This window comes from Scyliorhinus canicula, chromosome 9 (assembly GCF_902713615.1).
Source record: "Scyliorhinus canicula chromosome 9, sScyCan1.1, whole genome shotgun sequence".
NCBI classification, from domain to species: domain Eukaryota; kingdom Metazoa; phylum Chordata; class Chondrichthyes; order Carcharhiniformes; family Scyliorhinidae; genus Scyliorhinus; species Scyliorhinus canicula.
This window is the reverse complement of record NC_052154.1, coordinates 62,222,280-62,245,386: the sequence shown is the minus strand read 5'-3', so window position 1 is coordinate 62,245,386 and position 23,107 is coordinate 62,222,280. Positions and strand designations below refer to the sequence as shown.

General features: G+C 46.1%; 1 protein-coding gene across 2 annotated transcripts; it reads left to right on the top strand.

The window, feature by feature from the left end:
• The first annotated feature begins 4,639 nt into the window (after positions 1-4,639).
• LOC119971347 (leukotriene B4 receptor 1-like) lies at positions 4,640-22,877 on the top strand. Of its 2 annotated transcripts, XM_038806762.1 has the most exons (2): positions 4,640-5,051; positions 21,961-22,877. In XM_038806762.1, the coding sequence occupies exons 1-2, from the start codon at positions 4,645-4,647 to the stop codon at positions 22,517-22,519; spliced, it is 966 nt and encodes a 321-aa protein (XP_038662690.1). In that variant the 5' UTR covers positions 4,640-4,644; the 3' UTR covers positions 22,520-22,877. The 2 variants fall into 2 exon arrangements, with proteins under 2 accessions (XP_038662690.1, XP_038662689.1); XM_038806761.1 differs by lacking the exon at positions 21,961-22,877 and having other exon boundaries at positions 4,640-5,967.
• The last annotated feature ends 230 nt before the right edge of the window (positions 22,878-23,107 follow it).

Sequence of the window (23,107 nt, the reverse complement as noted above, 5' to 3'; positions counted from 1 at the left end):
TCCTGTACACAATATCCTGTACACAACGGCATTTCTGAAGTGCAGTCACTGTCGCAGTGCAGGAAATGCAGCAACCCATGGCACAGCAAGCAGGGTGCCCTGTCCAAGGGCCGGTGCAGACTCGGTGGGCTGAATGGCCTCTTCAGCTCTGTAGGGATTCTATGATGATCCCACTAACACCAATAAGATAATCCACCTTGAAGGTTAATCATCAGCCGAGATGCCAGGAGAGAACTGCTTTTTTCTTCTTTGAAGTGGTGCCCTCGAGTCTTTTACATCCCCCTGAGAGGGCAGAACAGGACTTCAATTCAATACCGCAGCCAAAACGATGGCACCTCCAGCAGCGCAGCTCTCCCTCAGCACTGAGGTGCTAATGTCGGTTTTGTGCTTACTAAAATAAAACTTAAAACTGCATCCTTTTAGCCTGAGGTGAGAATGTCAACAACAAAGCCACAGAAACTTTGATGATTTCCCCCCTCAGTGCGACACGCTATGTAAATTGTTCTGGTCGACTTAACGTTGACGCACACAAACATTTTGTAAGCTACCTGTAGGGACAGAATTTCTATAATGGGCAGATCAAATGCCCATTATAGAAGCAATTTTCTTCTCATATCTTGGACCTTGGCTTGAAAATTGACCGCGTGCTGTAAATATAGAACCATGGTAAAGCACAATGTTAATAGGATTTTTATTTGAGATTATGGCCACCTTGAACAGAACCATTTCACATCTCAACAAGCAAATATGGCTCCCAGAACTTTGGAACGGAGTAGTTATCAGCTCAGGTGTTGCTCCCATCTCGACGTGACCTTGATACGCTTCTGTTGGCAGCTCATAATCCACATTTACTGAATGCTTTGGCAGTGAGCTGCAAGCACAGATGTTGTTTTGAAGGAGGCCTGCCTGACAGGCATTCCAAGAACCCACAAAGTTGTTTAAAGTGGGGGCAATGACTGCAAAAGGCTTTTTCAATACTTGCTGAGAACTGTTGAGCGTGAGGACAGATCACTGGATTCTCTGAACATCAAGATCTCCTGATGCTATCAGAAGTGAAGCATCATGGACTTTGTCCTGTTGGGTACTGCCAAAGCTGAGATGACCCTCATGTCTCGGAGATGCGGAAGTCCAAATTTTGAAGAACCTGTCGGAATCTAACAGAAAATGTTTGCATTTGACACTTACTATGACGAACAAATGGGCACGTAATATGGATTGAGTGGTATTTAATGGAGGTGACAGAGGGGTTGCCCTGGAAGAACTGCTAAATTAAATGCCAATGAGGCACTTATCTGGGCAGTGATGGGCCTTACCTGAGATCAAGTATCCTGGACACTGAAATGCTGTCCTTCTATCCCACTGGGCAGTGATGGACCTTACCTGGGATCAAGTATCCTGAACACTGAAATGCTGTCCTTCTACCCCCCTCCCCCCCCAACTCCCCGACAACTGCTGGTCAATCAGAGACTAACAGCTGTGCATTGCGCAATGCTGTATTGGGTTTTGCCGGAAATGTGTTTAACAGGGCTTGTTTTGGGGTTTAACATTTAGTCAGCATTGTTAGCGCATTTCAGAGCCCCAACTGACAGTGGGCAGAAAAGCTGAACACAATCTTCCCTGCCCAAGACTTATCGGGACAGAGATGGGAAGGGGGAGAAGTTTGTCACTTGTCATTCTCCTGCCCGATTACATATCTCTCTGCCACCAAACGCAGCATTAAATGCTGCACATTTTAGAATTTCCAACTTAAATAATAAATGATTGTTATTCATCACCATTCTCCCTGAATAGCACCGGCAACTTTTCCTGCAATGGTTAAAACCTTGGCACACTGGAATCTTAAAATCACTTCACACATGAAGGTTCCTGCTTCTCTGGCAAATGGTGCAGTTGGAGCATTTAGGGTAATGTGATTGAGGAGAGAACATTAGGAAAGGTGCATAACATCAGTGAGCAAGAGAAGATGGGAAGTGTAACGTCTTCCTTTCCAGAGGGCCAGTTGTTACCCTTCACAGCTACCTAGCACATCTCATAGGCCTGAATACAAAAGAGTGCTGTTAACTGACCTTTAAGATTTTAGACAGTTACCTGAGAGTGAGTAAAGTACCCTGCAAGGTCTGGTGATCACTGCATGAATAATTTGTTATGATTTATCTTTATAAATAATTCTATTTATTATACAATTAATCATATATGATTGCTTCAAAGAATGCAGTCTACCATTAAATGTGTGGCAACTCCAGATAACTATTAGGAGAGAGAAGCACTGCACAATGGCTGTCACCATCCAATCCCCAACATGTTAACAGTGGACAAAGCAGACTGTAGTAGAAGGAGCAACAGCCTGTGTTGGGAAGGAAGAGAGACACCCATGATACCTGGAGTCCACACAGATCACCAGGCATACGAAGCAGGAGCAGGGACATGGCTGGAGTAGGAATGGGTGAATAGGTGAAACTGCTGCCTCCCTAGTCAGGGGTGCATTTAGCTGACCCAGACAGTATGAAAATGACAAAGGATGTGCCAAAGGTTGGGCAAAGTCAGCTATTCAAATCACTCGGCAGTACCGTTGACCCAGCTTGATATAGTACAGTCACTTCAATAAAATTTCTTTGCTGATACCAAGCAGTCCAGGCACCTCACTTAGTCCTGCTACATGTAAAGAAATTACAAAGCAGCACAAGATTTTGGCACAGAGCACACAGAAGTAACAGGCTCAGATTTTCCTGTTCAATGCCCTGGTACAAGAGTGCTGAGTGCCATTTCACCTTGAGCATTGGTGGTCCACAATTGCTCATCCACTAGCTTTGATAGGTGGAAGATCATGAGCGGGAGTGGTCAAATTATTTAAAGCCAGGCATTGAAGAGAATAACCTGCCCCGTGTTACCGTTGAAATAATGGGAAGATTGAAATAAAAGCACTATACACAGCTTAACTGTGAAATACGTTTGGGTCATTATTAATTGATAATCTTTATTGGTAATCTTTATTGTCACAAGTAGGCTTACATTAACACTGTAATGAAGTTACTGTGAAAATCCCCTAGTCACCACATTCCGACGCCTGTTCAGGTGCACGGAGGGAGTATTCAGAATGTCCAAGTTACCTAACAGCATATCTTTTGGGACTGTGGGAGGAAACTGGAGAACCCGGAGGAAACCCACGCTGACACAGGGAGAACCTGCAGACTCCTCACAGACAGTGACCCAAGTCGGGAATCGAACCTGGGGCCCCGGCGCTGTGAAGAAACAGTGCCAACCACTGTGCTACTGTGCCAGGTATTACCGCTTTGTTCGGAGAGTGTCTTTCTGCAAGTGCAGAATAAGATAACAACAAATGCCTTTTTTCAACTTGTGCCATAAATTATTTCAATTGAGAATTGCTGTTTCTTTTCTCATACATACCTTGTGGTGCAAAAGGCAAACTTTCACTCATTATCATAGTGAGATTTTCCTGGAATAGGTCACTTGCAGTCACCAGGGGCACCAATCTGCATCGAGCATGACTTTCCAGGAGTCTCTCCCGCTCTTACCGCCTGCCAGCTTGGATTTAGCAACCCAATCTGTTGTCCGCATTATAAACGCTCCTTCCTTGGCCATTGTGGTGATATACATCACTGTAAATACACAAGGGGTTAATGTAGATACACTAGAATTAAATAAACACTAGAGGGAGCACCAGAGACATCATGACACACAGACATCAACCAATAGGCCAGTAAGATAGGACATGACCAACGGGCAGTCAAGACATACCCAGAGGTGACACCACCACAAGGGGGCTACCCATATAAAAGGACAGGGCACCCATGATCTTTCTCTTTCCACAGGCGACACTTGGAGCGACAGGGGCAGATCAGGAAGCATCACACACACCGCATGGATTAGAGCAGACTGTTTAGTTAGATTGAGTTTCTATAATAAGACTGGCAGGAGAGTTGAACTCAAGTAGAATTGTCAACTGTTCAATAACTGTGTTAAACCTATCTCCAAGTCTGAACCTTCCTTTGTCAGAGTGTACATCAACCTTCCTTTGTCAGAGTATACATCAACAAAGCAGCTTATGCTACATGAAGAAGCATAACAAAACAGCCATCAAGTCTCAGAGTGAAACTTGAACCCAGAGTTTCTGGCGTAGAACCAGGGACACTACCTCCATTTTAACTAATATACTACCAATGTAATTCCTGGCATTAACCAGTAATTGGGTTGTAAATGGCACTGGGTTGTCCAGCTTACAGTGAGTTGGCTTGGCAACTCTGATTGTGGTTCAAAGGTTATTATTGGCGTCATTCTTTTCTTTTTAAAGGACTCTCATGTTCTGCTGAAATCTTGGAAATATTTTAGTTTCAGGCACTGTGATACTGAAAGCAATGCTGTCTTGTGACTGAAATATTTCTGTCATGTTCTCATCCAAAAATGCCAGACAACCAAGTTGTCCAATGTCCCACTTCCCAATCCCCAGATCACTGAATCCAGCCATTGGCAGAAAAAAAGGAAGTGCATTTGGTGTGTTTAGTGCTGACATTTTATAATTGCAGGGGAAATAGCAACTCACATCTGCCACCTCCTTTAGTGACTCATTACAGAACCGAATTCACACAAAACCCCCCTGAAGTGTTGCTGGCTGGGTTCATACCAAGGATGGAATCAGCAGACAATGGGACAAGGACAGCAGTTCAGACGGTGGGCAGCTTGGTCCTGGGGTTAGCCTGCTTTGTTGGAATCCCAGGCAATTCATTTGTCATCTGGGTGATACTGTTGAGGATGAAACAGAGATCCCTCACTGTTGTCCTGATCCTCAACCTGGCGGTCGCTGACTTGCTTGCCCTGATCACGTTGCCTCTGTGGATCTATTCCATCAGCAACAGTTGGGTGTTCGGAGCAGCTTCGTGTAAGATCCTGACCTCCCTTATTTATTGCAATTTCTACGGCAGTGTGTTCTTCATCACGCTGTTGAGCATAGACCGCTACTTGGCGGTAATATACCCATTTGCTTCACTGCAGTGGCGCAGGAAAGAGTATGGTTGCAAAGCGGTAGTTATTGCCTGGTTACTGGCTTTCCTCTTCGCTGTTCCCATTCTTTTGGTCAGAGATGTGGAGATTTTCAATGGCATTCCTCACTGTTCAGGTCGTCAATATGCTTCCAAAGCCCAACAAATTGCATGCCTGGTACTGGAAACCCTGGTAGGATTTGTCGTTCCGTTTTCAGTGCTGGTTATCTGTTACGGTTGCGTGGCAAAAAGAGTGGGCCAAATGAATTTTCAGAAGAAAAACAGATCCGAGATGATAATTGCAAGCACTGTGATAGCGTTTGTAATCTGTTGGTTGCCTTACCATGTGTTTAATGTGGTGCAACTTGCTTCCCTGATGGTCGAGCCGGGCTCGGATGCAGCGGAGACTCTGGCAGACGTTTCTGGGCTGGGATCGTTCATTACTGGCACGTTAGCTTTCATCAATAGCTGCATTAACCCTGTACTTTACGCATTTGCTGGTCGGAACTTGCGGGATGCTTTCCGCTCTTCAGTCATGTCCAAGGTATTTGAGCAGATGGCTCAGTCCACGAGAGACGAGAGTCCCCCAACATCAGACAATACAACAAGAATGGAAATTGTGGACAGCCTGTAAACATTTGGTGCATTGTCAATGTCGGGTTGTGTTCACATCCTGCACGATTATCCACCGCCGAATAAAAGTTATTATGTGTAATATAAATAATGTAGAAAAAGCTTGAGCACTGATCCTGCAACACAACAGATTTCATGTTGCAAGCTACAGGAAAGTATGTTGCATTATTAATCATCTACTATATTACAATCATTTTATTCTGCATTATATTATACTCATTTCTTACTGACAAATTGTGCAGATTGACGACTGTGCGTCGTGAGAATTTAAAAACAACACCTAGATTATTAAAAATGTTTAATTCAAGCAATTATTAAAGTTCGTCATCTTAAAATATTATGAAACTTTTTTTGGCTTTGATTCCCATGTTTTCCTCAATCACCTTTCTGTCTATCCCAGGCGATTTTGGTGCCATAAAGTTCCACAGGTTTTGGTCCCCCCCCCCCCCCCCCCCCCCTTCTAAACATCGTGTGAGTGGCATTCACTGTGAACGCAAAGCGCTAATCCGCTGTCATCAGATTGAAGATGTGGTCAGAGGAATGAATGGGTCAGAGTGAGAGGGCTGCAGGGTGGCTCAGATTGCTGAGCGCCACAGCGGCAACTATTTAATGTCAGTGGGGATATTCAGTCTGTGACACTGGCAAAGGAGTCACAGCCAAACCACAACTTGCTCTCACCTGTCAGCAGCACATGTGCGTTCCAGGAGCCGTACCGAAACAGCAATTTGGCGCGTGAACATCCTCCAGCCCAACACAGACCATTAGCAACACTCCTCAGCTGAGATTGACAGCAGGTCATTCCAGACAGTTTCAGACTGGGGTGGGGTTGCTGAAGATTGCTGTTAATGTATTACACAAGAAAATTGAGGCTTTCGCATCGAAATTCAACGCAGGCAGTAGTACAAAGCAACAGGATTGGATTGGCTGTCCATTATACACCCTGCCTGATGTTAATTTCCATCACAATTCATGGAATTAAATATCAGATGCTGTTTTTAAAGGTTGGTCAATCCTGTTCTATGTTACCACCCAAGACAAGTTTCGGCACCGTGCCACTGCACCAGACACCCCGGTTTGATTCTGACTGTGTGGCGTTTGCATTTTTCCCATGTCCTGAGGATTTCCTCCGACTGTTCCGGTTTCCTCCCACAGTTCAAAGATGAGCAGGTTAGGTGAATTGACCATGCTAAAATTGCCCAAAGGTTAGGTGGGGTTTTAGGGGCCAGGGATTGAGCCTACATAGAGTGATCTCATGGAGAAAGGGCCGCTGCAGACTCGATGGGCTGAATGGCCTCCTGTACTGTAGGGATTCAATTGTTCTAGTTCTCGTGCTCTCGCTATGACGGTAAAGGAATCTAGGAGTGCCAGACTTTTCTCAACTTGGAGCTAAACTGGAGATGTAACTTCCAAAGCAAATTGCCATCAACATTCACATCAACCTTGTATTGAGGACAGGAGGGATTTAAAGAGGTTTAAACAATACTGATTTGGCCTTCCACCACTCATCCATAAACAGAAAGGAGTTTGTGATTTGTTTCCTGTTCAATATTGGTGTGATCCAATTGTCTATTAATAACTCCCCATCAAACACAAGGTACAGTGAACTCAAAGGGTTAGTTTATTTGCATCCACTCAAAATGCGGAGGACGTGGTGGCACAGTGGTGTTGTCACTGTATTGGTGATCCAGAGGACGTGGTGGCACAGTGGTGTTGTCACTGTATTGATGATCCAGAGGACATGGTGGCGCAGTGGTGTTGTCACTGTATTGGTGATCCAGAGGACGTGGTGGCGCAGTGGTGTTGTCACTGTATTGGTGATCCAGAGGACATGGTGGCGCAGTGGTGTTGTCACTGTATTGGTGATCCAGATGCTCAGGGTAATATTTTGGTGACCTGGACTTGAATCCTGCTGATGGTGGAAAGTGAATCCATTAAAATATCTGGAATTCATAGTCTGATAATGTCGTTTAGGGAAGGAATGCTACAGTTCTCATCTGACCTGGTCTACATGTGACTCCAGATCCACAGCAATGTGGTTGACTCTCAAAAGACCAGCCTAGAAAGCCACTACGTTGTATCAAACCAAAGTCAATAAAACGGAAAGAAGCCGGACGGACAACCGGGCATCAATCTAGGCTCTGGAGATGTCAATGGCAAATCCAGCTCTATCGACCCTGCTTAGTCCCCCTTATAACATCTGGGGCCTGTGCCAAATTTGGGAGAGCTGTCTCACCTAGTCAAGCAACAACCTGATATAGTCATGCTCACAGAATCATTCCTTACCAATATGTCCCAGGCACCATTATCACCATCCCTTGGAGTCTTCAACATTTTCTCCAGATCGAAGAACAAAGAACAATAGCACAGGAACAAGCCCTTCGGCCCTACAAGCCTGCACAGATCATGTGTCCTATCTAGACCAACCGCCTATATCCTTCTGTACCCCGTCTGTTCATGTGTCTATCCAGTTAAGTCTTAAAGGTCGCTAACGTATCTGCCCCAAACACATCACTTGCCAGTGCATTCCAGGCCACCACCACCCTCTGTGTAAAAAGCCTCCCCCGCATATCTCCGCTGAACCATTCCCCCCTCACCTTGAACTTGTGCCCCCTTGTAATTGTCATTTCCGCCCTGGGAAAATGCCTCGAACTGTTCACCCTATCTGTACCACATATACTTTTATAAACCTCTATCAGGTCAACCCTCAGCCTCCGGCTCTCTAGGGAGAACAATCCCAGTTTATTCAATCTCTCCTCCTAGCTAATATCCTCCATTAAAGGCAACATCCTGGTAAACCTTTTCTGTACTTTCTCCAAAGCCTCCATGTCCTTCTGGTAGTGTGGTGACCAGAATTGGACACATGTGGCCTCACCAAAGTTGTATATAATTGTAACGATAATTTTCTTGCTTTTATACTCGATACCCCACTCTATGAAGGCAAGCATGCCAGATGCTTTCTTTACCACCATTTCCACCTGTGCTGCCACTTTTAAGGATCTGTGGACCTGCATGCCCAGATCTCTCTGTGTCTCTATGCTCCTGGTGGTTCTGACATTTACATTATAGCTCCCACCTGAATTGGATCTACCAAAATGCATCACCTTGCATTTGTCCAGTTAAATTCCATCTGGCATTTCTCTGCCCAATTTTGCAGCCTATCTATATCCTGTTGTATTCTCTGACAATCCTCATCACTATCCGCAACTCCTGCAATCTTAGTATCATTTGCTAACGTGCTAATCAGACATGCTACGTTTACTGCCAAGTCATTTATATATATATTACAAAGAGCAGAGGACCCAGTACTGATCCCTGCGGAACACCATTAGTTACAGATCTCTATTCCTTCCGCTGCTTCCCTCTTTCTTCTATGGCCAAACCAGTTCTGGATCCATCCAGCAGTTCACCCCTGACCCCATGTGATCTAATATTTTGCACCAGGCTGCCATGAAAGACCTTATCAAATGCTTTACCAAAATCCATGTAGACAACATCCACAGTCCTTCCCTCTTCAATCATTTTTGTCACCTCTTCAAAAAATTCATTTAAATTAGTGAGACATGATCTCCCTAGTATAAAAGAATGCCTGTCGCTAATAAGACCATTCACTTCCAAATGTGAATAGATCCTATCTCTGAGAATCTTTTCCAACAATTTCACTATTACTGGCGTCATGCTCACAGGTCTATAATTACCTGGATTTTCCTTGCAACCCTTTTTAAATAATGGCGCAACATTGGCTATCCTCCAATCCTCTGGGATCTCACTGTTGGCGAATGAGGACACAAAGGTTTCTGTCAGAGGCCCAGCAATTTCATCTCTTGCCTCCCTCAGAAATCTGGGATAGATGCCATCTGACCCTGGGGATTTGTCTACCTTATTTATGTTCTTATTCCACTGGTGGGTGAAAGCAGGTCTAGGGGGCATAGCCTTTAAATAAGGGGAAGTAGATTTAGGACTGAGTTTAGGAGGAACTTGTTCACCCAAAGGGTTGTGAATCTATGGAATTCCTTGCCCAGTGAAGCAGTTGAGGCTCCTTCATTAAATGTTTTTAAGATAAAGATAGATAGTTTTTTGAAGAATAAAGGGATTAAGGGTTATGGTGCTCGGGACGGAAAGTGGAGCTGAGTCCGCAAAAGATCAGCCATGATCTCATTGAATGGCCGAGCAGGCCCGGGGGCCAGATGGCCTACTCCTGCTCCTAGTTCTTATGTTCTTATGTTCTTAATGCTTTTTAACACACTGTTGCTTGTTCCGGGTGAGTGTGCTTCACAATCAATTTAGGTCTGTTTCTTCCTTAGCTCTAGAGTCGCCAGGTATCGTTAAGATACCGCCATAAGTTTCAAGTTCAAGTTCAAAGCAATAAATCCATACACTAGTTAGTAAGTTCAAACAAGACATGTTTATTATATTACAGTAATCTACTAATCATGCATTTAAAACTATAAGACTAGGCTAATCCTACCACTAATAGGCCAAATACTTATTGGGATAAGGGGACTGCCGGATCAGGGAACAACGGCCTCTAGCTTTGTCCTGGGTCCGCAGGCTTCCAGTAGTTATGGACTAAAGGGGGTCAGGAGTGTCTACTCTCGTAGTGTGCGTTGTAGGACACTTACGTGTTGGCGACTGCTGTCCAGATCTCTCCTCCTAAAGGTTCTTCTACTGCAACGGTGTTCTGCTGATAGGGCTAGCTGGTCAAGGGAGAGGCTGGCAGACAGAGAGAGCTGGGGTCGGGGTCTCTGTTTTATACCTCTCTCAGGGTCTGGGTGGACCCTCTATTCACTCGCAATCGATTGGGTCTCTTCTCAATCGATTGATTTGAATTCCCCAATAACGGGGCAGTATCTCGATCACTGGGCAGTTCTTGGGACTTATTGTTTTGGACTTCCTTTGGCGCCTAGAAATCTGGCCTTCTATTAAATGTATCAATTAGCGTTAACTTGTTTCCATTGTACCTGGGAATCGCCCGGTATCACCTCATTAGTATGCTAACTTGTTCTTTTCACAGTGGTGTCTGCTTTCTGCAGCAGTCAGAACTGGTTTCTGCAGTAGTCAGAATACACAAGCGCTTTGCAAGCTGCTTGCTTTTGCAACATGTCCATTTTCCCTGCATTCCTTGCAATCTTCCATTTTGTGTTGGGCAGTGGTCACCCCAGGTGGCTACACTCCCTCCTTGTGATCCTCATGAGAAATCATGAAGGATCACCCAAGTTCGGTGTCTTTGTGTTCCCTGATCTCAGGGAGTCCCATGGCCTCTACACTTTCCTCAATTATGGCACAAAATTATTATCTAACAGTCTCTGGTTGGCGCTATGTCAAAGGGGAAATGCATTACTAGGAAACCTCTAACTATCCTTTGTAAACTACACTCCCTTACACATTTAAACATTCTAACTTCTTATCCTTAAAACATTATCATTATTACATTTCATTTCTGGCTTGGCAGGCGAGCTCAGAACATTACAAAACATCAGAAAAGGTCTTTCTTTACAACATCAAATTAAATTAAATCCTTCATTACACATTAAGGGGTTGGGTGGATTGGTGGAACCCGAAAATAGGGGATTGTACTCTGTATATGGTCGAGGCGCAAGAGCGGGAGGCTCTCCTTCTCCATTTTCTTAACCTAAGTGTCTGCACTACGATGCAGAGAGCTGCTATCACCAAAAGTGATTCAATAACATACGAAAGGGAGTACTAACTCATAAACTTTGTGCACCAGGTCTGGTCATCGCTGTTCATTACTGGGCTTTGAGTAGTTGGTGTTTGGGAAACATTAACGGCGGGGTTCATAGGGGGAAAAGGGTTTGCGTCCGCGCGCAAAGATATAAAAACAATAACTAAAAACATATATTTCTTCATCTCGGTCTTCTTTCTTCTCTTCCTTCTGTCCTTTTGTATTGCTGATCTTGCTCTGATCCCTCCTTTGAACGTCCAAAAGCTAAGGGATCAAGCATAGTATCTGTCAATGATTTGTTTAATACCTTTAATGTTAGTGTATCTGTCCTCTCATTCCAATTGTCCCTTAAATGAATGGCCAAGTCACACCCTGTGACTCCCCTCATTTTTTTTTCAAAAGCGAATTTAGGACCTGGCAAACACCTTGCAACTGTGCTACTGCGAGCCGTCTCGCAGGTTTTGTGATTTACCATCCCAATGTTCCTGGATGTAAATAGCATAAGGAATGGCAACCGAATGGCTACCTCAAACAAAACAAATGAAACCAAACTTTAGAAATGAGATATCTGAATGAGTTGCGTATGGGCCGCGACGGGTAAGATTTGAATGGAATCCCCGGGTAGGGCGTGTTGTGCTGTACCCAAGCTTAGCTGACCAGAGGGGGGGGGGAGGCGTCCTCAGACAGGGTGGGTCCTCAATGCCGTTTCTCCACTGCCTGAGCGACCTGGAATGAACGGGCATGAATGTGTTCATTGTGGATTTGCAGCCTCTATTCCCAGAATAGAGGGGCACCTAAAAAAGGGGGAGCCAAGATGCTCCTAGTGGAGTGAAGGGTGAAGCCTTAAGTTGGGCTCCAGACATTGCAGCTGAGTCAAGTTCTCAGAGTTATCTGCGGACAAACTTAACGTGCATGTGAGTGGTCACAAGCTTTTCAGCTGAAAACCGAGTGGCCAATCTCCAAAAAAACAAACATTTAACAAACAAACATACAAACATCACCAACATGCGTGCAGGTTCCATCAGAAAGGACACCGTTTATCTCTCAAGCGGTTCCTCTTTTTACATCATCTGGACACCTCAATTCTCTTCATTCTCTGCGAACAGGGTCGCAAAGGGGTTGCCGTGTCGGGAGTCAGATTCAGAGTCATCCTCTTCTCCCGGATCCCATACCCTTGATTGGATCAGGCATGCAATTTTAGCGTTATGTGACCGGGGGTCACTTTCGTCATTATGGACAAGTCTCCAAGAATTGTCCTTGTGCCAAATTATGGGGTCTAAATTTGTATGAACGTCTTCGGGGGTCGTCATAGTTGGGCGGAGGGGTTGGGTGTGGGTCTGGAGTTTTAATATAAGTGATATCTAAATCACTGTAGTCGGGGTCGTAGCTGGTGTGTGTGGGGTCTGTGGTATCAGAGCAGTAGAGAGGCGTGCTGTGGCTGTCATCAAAGTCACAGTCGCTGTCTCTGCTGTGGCAGCCTGTGGCCGTTTCGGGGCGTGGTCTGAAGTCAATGGGCGGAGTCGAGGTCGAGTCCGATGAGGAACTAGTCTGTGAGGGGGAGGGTGGAAATGTGTCTCTTGTGGGCGGGGCTTGGTGTTCTGCTGCGTCTAGCAGGACATGGTGTGAGTGGTTGGGCTGTGTTCCATATGCCTTTAACTGGTTAATATGGAACCACGCAGTCTTCCCATTGGGGTACTTTATCTTGTATACTGACGGGCTGATTTTGTCCGAAATTGAGTACGAGCCGGAAAATTTTCGGGCCAAAAACGTGCTGGGGTTATGAACAGATAGCATAACCTGTTGTCCAACCTGAAATTCTGTGGTATGGACAGTCCTGTTGAAACAAGCCTTGCTGTTTCCGTTTCTTACCCAATTTTACTGTGGCTGCTAACTGAGCCGACCTTACAGTTTCAACTAATTGTTTTACTGCTGTCTCGTACGTGAGGGCCGTCACTTCTGGGCTGGTCATGTCGAGTCCTAAAAGGAATTCAGATCCTTTCATAGGTAGTCCGGTCATGAGTGTGTGTGGGGTGAAACCTGTTGATGCTGAAACAGTATTTCTTATAAACATAAGTGCGAATGGAAGCACTGAATCCCAAGTTAAATAGTTCTCCTGTACCATCTTTCTAAGGGTCAATTTTAGAGTCCGATTCGTGCGTTCCATTATTCCGCTTGACTGGGGATGGTACGCAATGTGGAAATTTTGTTTAATGCCGAATATGGTGAGGACGTACTTCATGATCCGTCCTGTAAAGTGAGATCCCTGGTCTGATTCAATACTTCTGGGGAGTCCCCATCTAGTAAAAATGTGGTGGGTTAGGATCTTTGCGGCTGTCTTTGCTGTGTTTGTACGAGATGGGAACGCCTGTACCCATTTCCTAAACGTGTCTATGACCACCAGAACATATTAATAGCCATTCCTGCAAGGGGGCAATGGACCTATAAAATTGATCTTGAGGTTAGTCCAGGGGACATTAACGTGTCGAGTGTGGCTGAGTTGTGCCTTCTTTGAATACATTTCCGGGTTATTTTGTGCACAAATCAAACAGTTCTCCATGTAGTGAGTTACATCGTCTCTTAAATTGGGCCACCAACAGAGCTGCCTAAGATGGGCTGTGGTAGGGTCGAACCCTTGGTGTCCATGACCATCATGGAATAAGGCAATCATTTGATTCCTGTCTTTCTCAGGAACCACATGGCAGCACGGTAGCATTGTGGATAGCACAATGGCTTCACAGCTCCAGGGTCCCAGGTTCGATTCCGGCTTTGGTCACTGTCTGTGCGGAGTCTGCACATCCTCCCCGTGTGTGCGTGGGTTTCCTCCGGGTGCTCCGGTTTCCTCCCACAGTCCAAAGATGTGCAGGTTAGGTGGATTGGCCATGATAAATTGCCCTTAGTGTCTAAAATTGCCCTTAGTGTTGGGTGGGTTACTGGGTTATTGGGATAGGGTGGAGGTGTTGAACTTGGGTAGGGTGCTCTTTCCAAGAGCCGGTGCAGACTCGATGGGCCGAATGGCCTCCTTCTGCACTGTAAATTCTATGATCTATGATCACATACAACTTGTCTTTGATAATCACACCCTCATGTGTGGTCAAAGCGTGTTTGAATTTGTCGTACTGGCCACAAAGTTTCCTTTTAAAACCTCCCGGAGATTTTCGTCCTACCTATGTGCCTGTACTAAATCCTCTATGTCTGTCTGTGAGACCTGAACTGAACTCACAGGGGCGTTAGCTGGTGCGCTAGCTGGGGGTGTCCAAAAATGACCTCGCCTGGAACCTGCTTTAACCAGTGCGTCGGCTTTCACATTTCCAGGGGGGGGATGATCGATGGTGGCTTCCAACCTTAATAATGCCATAGGGCCTATCCTTTGCCTTCTCTAGGATATGGCGGAGTAATGGGGCTGATGGAAGGGGCTTCCCGTCCGCGGAGACAAAACCTCTTGTCCTCCACAGTTGGTAGAAAATCTGTTAAACTGCTACAGACATATAGACTGTCCGAAAAATGTCTGCTGGGCTGGGGAACGAATCTGGGTGGTCCACTATGTATGCTATGGCCGCGAGCTCTGCTGCCTGCGCGCCTACGTGACCGGGTAATTTTAATGCTATCTCCTCTAGTGCTCGTCCCTGCGCATCTTCCACATAAATACCGCATCCTGTAATGCGTTCGCCATCTAAAACTGTGGATGAACCGTCCACATATATCTTCAAGGGGGCACACGTGTCTGTGTACTGGGGGCTCTGGATTGAATTCCCTATCTTCCTGGGGGGCGTCTTAGTAATGAAGGTTCCTGTGTTGTGTAGGGGTGCTACTATTTCGCATTCATGGGGTAGTCCTGGGTACTGGAGGTTGTCTGCTAAAAATGTGTGTGTCCTGGTCCGTTTGACTGTTATGTCCCGTCCTTGTAACAGAAGTGTCCACCTAGCTGCTCTTATCTGGCTCACTGAATCGTCCTTCAGTCGTCCGTCTAAAAGTAACTGTGTGGGGGTGTGTTCGGTCAAAATGGTGATGGGGTTGAGTCCGGTAATGTAAGAAAAGTATTGTACTGCCCAGAATACCGCGAGCAGGTACCTTTCGCAGGCTGAAAATCCTTGCTCTACTGGGCCTAACAGTCTGGAGGCATAAGCCACTGGTCGTAGCTGCTCGTGCCGTTCCTGAAGGAGCACGGCCGAGAGGGTCAGATCTGTGCTAGCTACCTCAATTGCATAGGGGGAGAGCGGGTCTGGAACCTGTAGTGCAGGTGCTGCGCTAAGGGCTTTTGTTAACTCTTCCACAGCCTCTGTATGCTGCGGAAGCCATTCCCAAGGGGCTCCTTTCTTAAGGAGGTCTGATAGTGGGGCTGCCTTGGTCGCAAAACCATCGATATGGTTCTGACAATACCCAACCAGTCCTAAAAATGACCGGAGGGCTGAAACATTTTGGGGAAGGGGCAATTTGACGATCGAGTCAATTCTTTTGAACTCGATCTCACGTTTGCCGTGTATGATGACTGTACCCAAATACATCACTTGATTCTCCAATAGTTGGGCCTTTCTGGGGTTAACCTTACATCCGATTGAGTTCAGAAGTTCCAGGAGTTCAGACAGAAGCGTGATGTGCTCTGCCTTGGTGTCTGTCTGCAGTAATAGGTCTGGACCTGTAAAGACTTAATTGCCTGCAAACACTCGCATTCAAAGTATCATCTTGCATCATTGACTTTGACTATATATATGTTTGTAAACCCACCTCTTCATTCACATGAGGAAGGATCAGTGCTCTGAAAGCTAATGTTTGAAACAAACATTAAAAAAAATAAATTTAGAGTACCCAATTCATTTTTTTCAATAAAGGGGCAGTTTACCATGGCCAATCCACCTACCCTGTGGACAGTGACCCAGAGCCGGGATGGAACCTGGGACCTCGGCGCCGTGAGACTGCAGTGCTACCACTGTTGGACTTTAACCTGGTGCTGTAAGACTTCTTACTGTGCTCACGCCGGCATCTCCACATCATGGCTTTTATATCCAGGTTATTTATTGTTTGCTCCACCTGATGTGGGGGAATGTGAGGATGGTGTATTATGGATACACCCCAATAAAAGTATAATGTTTGGGTGTAATAATCAGAGGCTATTTTATAAAAAGCCAAACGGAAGCTCAGTCGAATGCTACCTGAGCCTCACCATAAAAGGGGATTGGTGGGGTTTTTCAAATAATGGGTGTCCCACAATTTGATGTTTCGCTAATAGCCCTGAGAAAGGATTGGAACTTTGGCAGAGGTGCCCTGGGACATAGATAGAGGGTAATTTTGCCCAATACGAGATCAGGACCAAAGCCAAAGCCAGCACCAGAGACACCACACTCTGGTTGTCCTGACGCCACTCCCAAACCACAAAATGGATTAGTCCTGAAACGCACAGGGAAAATCCTGTATGATAACATCCACCACAAATTGGTACCTGCGGTGGTGGACAGAGCTGGAACCCAACTGCCATAGTGGTGCTCTCCCCAACTTAAAAGACTTTGGGCGGGATTCTGCGGTAATCGGCGGGGTGGGCAACTTCGGCGCGAAGGAGTGGCGTGAATCACTTAGGCGTCGGGTCGCCCCGAAGGTGCGGAATCCTCTGCACCATCAGGGGCTAGGCCGGCGCCAGAGTGGTTTGCGCCAAGCTGGCTGGCACGGAAGGGGCTTGGCGCCATGCCAAACGGCGCCGAAGGGCCTCCACCGTGAGTTGCCACATGCGCGGGAGCACCAGCATGGGCTGGCATCATCCCAGCGCATGCGCAGGGGGGGGTTCATCTCCGCGACAGCCATCGCGGAGATCCACAGCAGCCGACCTAGAGGAATAAATTGTCCCAGGACAGATATATGCCTGCGGATTGGTGGGCTCCAATTGAGGGCCAGACCACCGTGGGGGCAACCCCTAGGGCCAGATCCCCCCCACTCCCCTCCAAGGATCCCGGACGCCGCCCGCAGGTCCAGGTCCCGCTGCTAAGTACCTGCTCTAATCTGTGCCGGAGGGACTGGCAGTAAAAGGGCGGGAGGTCGGAGAATCCGCCCTTTATCTCTACCTGACCCGTTGACTGTTAGGAAGGAAGGTAGGAATGGACGAGAGGCAGGACCGAGTTAAAAGGAGATTAGTGATTGATGCAGCAACAGTATATGGAGCAGGAGTATCTACTATTAATTCCCTTGATTTGGCTATTTTGGACAATAAACTTAGTCTACTGACTACAGACCGAAATGGAAGGACGAACTGGGGACAGAAGTGGGGTGGGGACTCTGGAGCGAAGCACTGAGCAGGGCCAACTCCACCTCCTCCTGCGTAAGGCTCAGCCTCATGCAGTTCAAAGTGGTGCACAGAGCACACCTGACCAGAACCCAAATGAGCAGGTTCTTCCCGGAGGTGGAGGATAAATGTGAACGGTGCCAGATGGGCCCGGCCAACCACACCCACATGTTCTGGGCATGCCCCAAACTAGCTGGGTTCTGGACAGCCTTCTCTGAGGGAATGTCTAAGGTTGAGGGGGTGAGGGTGAAGCCATGCCCAATAGTGGCAATCTTCAAGGTATCAGAGCAACCAGAGCTACACATGGGGAAGGGGGCCGACCCCCTCGCTTTTGCTTCCCTAATCGCATGCCGGAGAATCCTGCTCGGCTGGTGACCGGCAACACAACCCACAGCTGCAGACTGGCTCGCTGACGTCTTGGAATTTCTCCACCTGGAAAAGATTATGGACTTTGTCCTGTTGGGTACTGCCAAAGCCGAGATGACCCTCATGCCTAGGAGATGCGGAAGTCCAAATTTTGCCAAATGACTAAAGAACCTGTCGGAATCGAATAGAAAATGTTTGCATTTGACACTTGCTATGACGAACAAATGGGCACGTAATATGGATTGAGTGGTATTTAATGGAGGTGACAGAAGGGTTGCCCTCTGGCTGGAGAACTAGAGGGAGCCCCACGGTGCCTCCTTTATGGAAGTACTGCTAAATTAAATGCCAATGAGGCACTCATCTGGGCAGTGATGGGCCTTACCTGGGATCAAGTATCCTGGACACTGAAATGCTGTCCTTCTATCCCACTGGGCAGTGATGGACCTTACCTGGGATCAAGTATCCTGGACACTGAAATGCTGTCCTTCTACCCCCCTCCCCCCCCAACTCCCCGACAACTGCTGGTCAATCAGAGACTAACAGCTGTGCATTGCGCAATGCTGTATTGGGTTTTGCCGGAAATGTGTTTAACAGGGCTTGTTTTGGGGTTTAACATTTAGTCAGCATTGTTAGCTCATTTCAGAGCCCCAACTGACAGTGGGCAGAAAAGCTGAACACAATCCTCCCTGCCCAAGACTTATCGGGACAGAGATGGGAAGGGGGAGAAGTTTGTCACTTGTCATCCTCCTGCCCGATTACATATCTCTCTGCCACCAAACGCAGCATTAAATGCTGCACATTGTCCAATTTCCAACTTAAATAATAAATGATTGTTATTCATCACCATTCTCCCTGAATAGCACTGGCAACTTTTCCTGCAATGGTTAAAACCTTAGCACACTGGGATCTTAAAATCACTTCACACATGAAGGTTCCTGCTTCTCTGGCAAATGGTGCAGTTGGAGCATTTAGGGTAATGTGATTGAGGAGAGAACATTAGGAAAGGTGCATAACATCAGTGAGCAAGAGAAGATGGGAAGTGTAACATCTTCCTTTCCAGAGGGCTAGTTGTTACCCTTCACAGCTACCTAGCACATCTCATAGGCCTGAATACAAAAGAGTGCTGTTAACTGACCTTTAAGATTTTAGACAGTTACCTGAGAGTGAGTAAAGTACCCTGCAAGGCCCGGTGATCACTGCATGAATAATTTGTTATGATTTATCTTTATAAATAATTCTATTTATTATACAATTAATCATATATGATCGCTTCAAAGAATGCAGTCTACCATTAAATGTGTGGCAACTCCAGATAACTATTAGGAGAGAGAAGCACTGCACAATGGCTGTCACCATCCAATCCCCAACATGTTAACAGTGGATAAAGCAGACTGTAGTAGAAGGAGCAACAGCCTGTGTTGGGAAGGGAGAGAGACACCCATGATACCTGGAGTCCACACACATCACCGGGCATACTAAGCAGGAGCAGAGATATGGCTGGAGTAAGAATGGGTGAATAGGTGAAGCTGCTGCCTCCCTAACCAGGGGTACATTTAGCTGACTCAGCCAGTCTGAAAATGACAAATGATGTGCCAAAGGTTGGGCAAAGTCAGCTATTCAAATCATTTGGCAGGACCTTTGGCCCAGCTTGATATAGTACAGTCACTTCAATAAAATGTCTTTGCTGAAATGTCCAGGCACCTCACTTAGTCCTGCTACATGTAAAGCAATTACAAAGCAGCACAAGATTTTGGCACAGAACACACAGAAGTAACAGGCTCAGATTTTCCTGTTCAATGCCCTGGTACAAGAGTGCTGAGTGCCATTTCACCTTGAGCATTGGTGGTCCACAATTGCTCATCCACTAGCTTTGATAGGTGGAAGATCATGAGCGGGTGTGGTCAAATTATTTGAAGCCAGGCATTGAAGAGAATAACCTGCCCCATGTTACCATCAATGGGAAGATTGAAATAAAAGCACTATACACAGCTTGAAAATCGCTTATTGTCACGAGTAGGCTTCAATGAAGTTACTGTGAAAAGCCCCTAGTCGCCACATTCCAGCGCCTGTTCGGGTGCACAGAGGGAGAATTCAGAATGTCAAAGTTACCTAACAGCATGTCTTTTGGGACTTGTGGGAGGAAACCGGAGCACCCGGAGGAAACCTACGCTGACACAGGGAGAACCTGCAGACAGTGACCCAAGTCGGGAATCGAACCCGGGACCCTGGCGCTGTGAAGAAACAGTGCCAACTACTGTGCTACCGTGCCAGGTATTACCGCTTTGTTCGGAGAGTGTCTTTCTGCAAGTGCAGAATAAGATAACAACAAATGCCTTTTTTCAACTTGTGCCATAAATTATTTCAATTGAGAATTGCTGTTTCTTTTCCCATACCTACCTTGTGGTGCACGAGGCAAACTTTCACTCATTATCATAGCGAGGTTTTCCTGCAGTCACCAGGGGCACCAATCTGCATCGAGCATGACTTTCCAGGAGTCTCTCCCGCTCTTACCGCCTGCCAGCTTGTATTTAGCAACCCAATCTGTTATCCGTATTATAAACGCTCCTTCCTTGGCCATTGTGGTGATATGCATCACTGTAAATACACAAGGGGTTAATGTAGATACACTAGAACTAAATAAACACTAGAGGGAGCAACAGGGACATCATGACACACAGACATTCAACCAATAGGCCAGTAAGATAGGACATGACCAACGGGCAGTCAAGACATACCCAGAGGTGACACCACCACAAGGGGGCTACCCATATAAAAGGACAGGGCACACATGATCTTTCTCTTTTCCACCGGCGACACTCAGAGAGACAGGGGCAGATCAGGGAAGCATCACACCCACCGCATGGATTAGAGCAGATTAGTTAGACTGAGTTACTATAATAAGATTAGCAGGAGAGTCGAACTCAAGTAGGAGAATTGTCAACTGTTCAATAAATGTGTTAAAAATATCTGCAAGTCTGAACCTTCCTTTGTCAGAGTATACATCAACCTTCCTTTGTCAGAGTATACATCAACAAAGCAGCTTATGCTACATGAAGAAGCATAACAAAACAGCCATCAAGTCCCAGAGTGAAACTTGAACCCAGAGTTTCTGGCGTAGAACCAGGGACACTACCTCCATTTTAACTAATATACTACCAATGTAATTCCTGGCATTAACCAGTAATTGGGTTGTAAATGGCACTGGGTTGTCCAGCTTACAGTGAGTTGGCTTGGTAACTCTGATTGTGGTTCAAAGGTTATTATTGGCGTCATTGTTTTCTTTTTAAAGGACTCTCATATTCCGTTGAAATCTTGGAAATATTTTAGTTTCAGGCACTGTGATACTGAAAGCAATGCTGTCTTGTGACTGAAATATTTCTGTCATGTTCTCATCCAAAAATGCCAGACAACCAAGTTGTCCAATGTCCCACTTCCCAATCCCCAGATCACTGAATCCAGCCATTGGCAGAAAAAAAGGAAGTGCATTTGGTGTGTTTAGTGCTGACATTTTATAATTGCAGGGGAAATAGCAACTCACATCTGCCACCTCCTTTAGTGACTCATTACAGAACCGAATTCACACAAAACCCCCCTGAACTGTTGCTGGCTGGGTTCATACCAAGGATGGAGTCAGCAGACAATGGGACAAGCACAGCAGTTCAGACGGTGGGCAGCTTGGTCCTGGGGTTAGCCTGCTTTGTTGGAATCCCAGGCAATTCATTTGTCATCTGGGTGATACTGTTGAGGATGAAACAGAGATCCCTCACTGTTGTCCTGATCCTCAACCTGGCGGTCGCTGACTTGGTTGTCCTGATCACGTTGCCTCTGTGGATCTATTCCATCAGCAACAGTTGGGTGTTCGGAGCAGCTTCGTGTAAGATCCTGACCTACCTTATTTATTGCAATTTCTACGGCAGTGTGTTCTTCATCACGCTGATGAGCTACTTGGCGGTAATATACCCATTTGCTTCACTGCAGTGGCGCAGGAAAGAGTATGTTTGCAAAGCGGTAGTTATTGCCTGGTTACTGGCTTTCCTCTTCGCTGTTCCCATTCTTTTGGTCAGAGATGTGGAGAATTTCAATGGCATTCTTCACTGTTCAGGTCGTCAATATGCTTCCAAAGCCCAACAAATTGCATGCCTGGTACTGGAAACCCTGGTAGGATTTGTCGTTCCGTTTTCAGTGCTGGCTATCTGTTACGGTTGCGTGGCAAGAAGAGTGGGCCAAATGAATTTTCAGAAGAAAAACAGATCCGAGATGATAATTGCAAGCATCGTGATAGCGTTTGTAATCTGTTGGTTGCCTTACCATGTGTTTAACGTGGTGGAACTTGCTTCCGTGATGGTCGAGACGGGCTCGGATGCAGCGGAGACTCTGGCAGACGTTTCTGGGCTGGGATCGTTCATTACTGGCACGTTAGCTTTCATCAATAGCTGCATTAACCCTGTACTTTACGCATTTGCTGGTCGGAACTTGCGGGATGCTTTCCGCTCTTCAGTCATGTCCAAGGTATTTGAGCAGATGGCTCAGTCCACGAGAGACGAGAGTACCCCAACATCAGACAATACAACAAGAATGTAAATTGTGGACAGCCTGTAAACATTTGGTGCATTGTCAATGTCGGGTTGTGTTCACATCCTGCACGATTATCCACCGCCGAATAAAAGTTATTATGTGTAATATAAATAATGTAGAAAAAGCTTGAGCACTGATCCTGCAACACAACAGATTTCATGTTGCACGCTACAGGAAAGCATGTTGCATTATTAATCATCTACTATATTACAATCATTTTATTCTGTATTATATCATATTCTCATTTCTTACTGACAAATTGTGCAGATTGACGACTGTGCGTCGCGAGATTTAAAAACAACACTTAGATTATTAAAAATGTTTAATTCAAGCAATTATTAAAGTTTGTCATCTTAAAATATTATGAAACTTTTTTTTGGCTTTGATTCCCATGTTTTCCTCAATCACTTTTCTGTCTATCCCAGGCGATTTTGGTGCCATAAAGTTCCACAGATTTTGGTTCCCCCCCCCCCCCCCCCCCCCTTCTAAACATCGTGTGAGTGGCATTCACTGTGAACGCAAAGGGCTAATCCGCTGTCATCAGATTGAAGATGTGGTCAGAGGAATGAATGGGTCAGAGTGAGAGGGCTGCAG

What these genes read in the sequence shown, in the direction of transcription:
- LOC119971347 (XM_038806761.1), top strand. Translation starts at nt 4,645, where the DNA reads ATGGAATCAGCAGACAATGGGACAAGGACAGCAGTTCAGACGGTGGGC.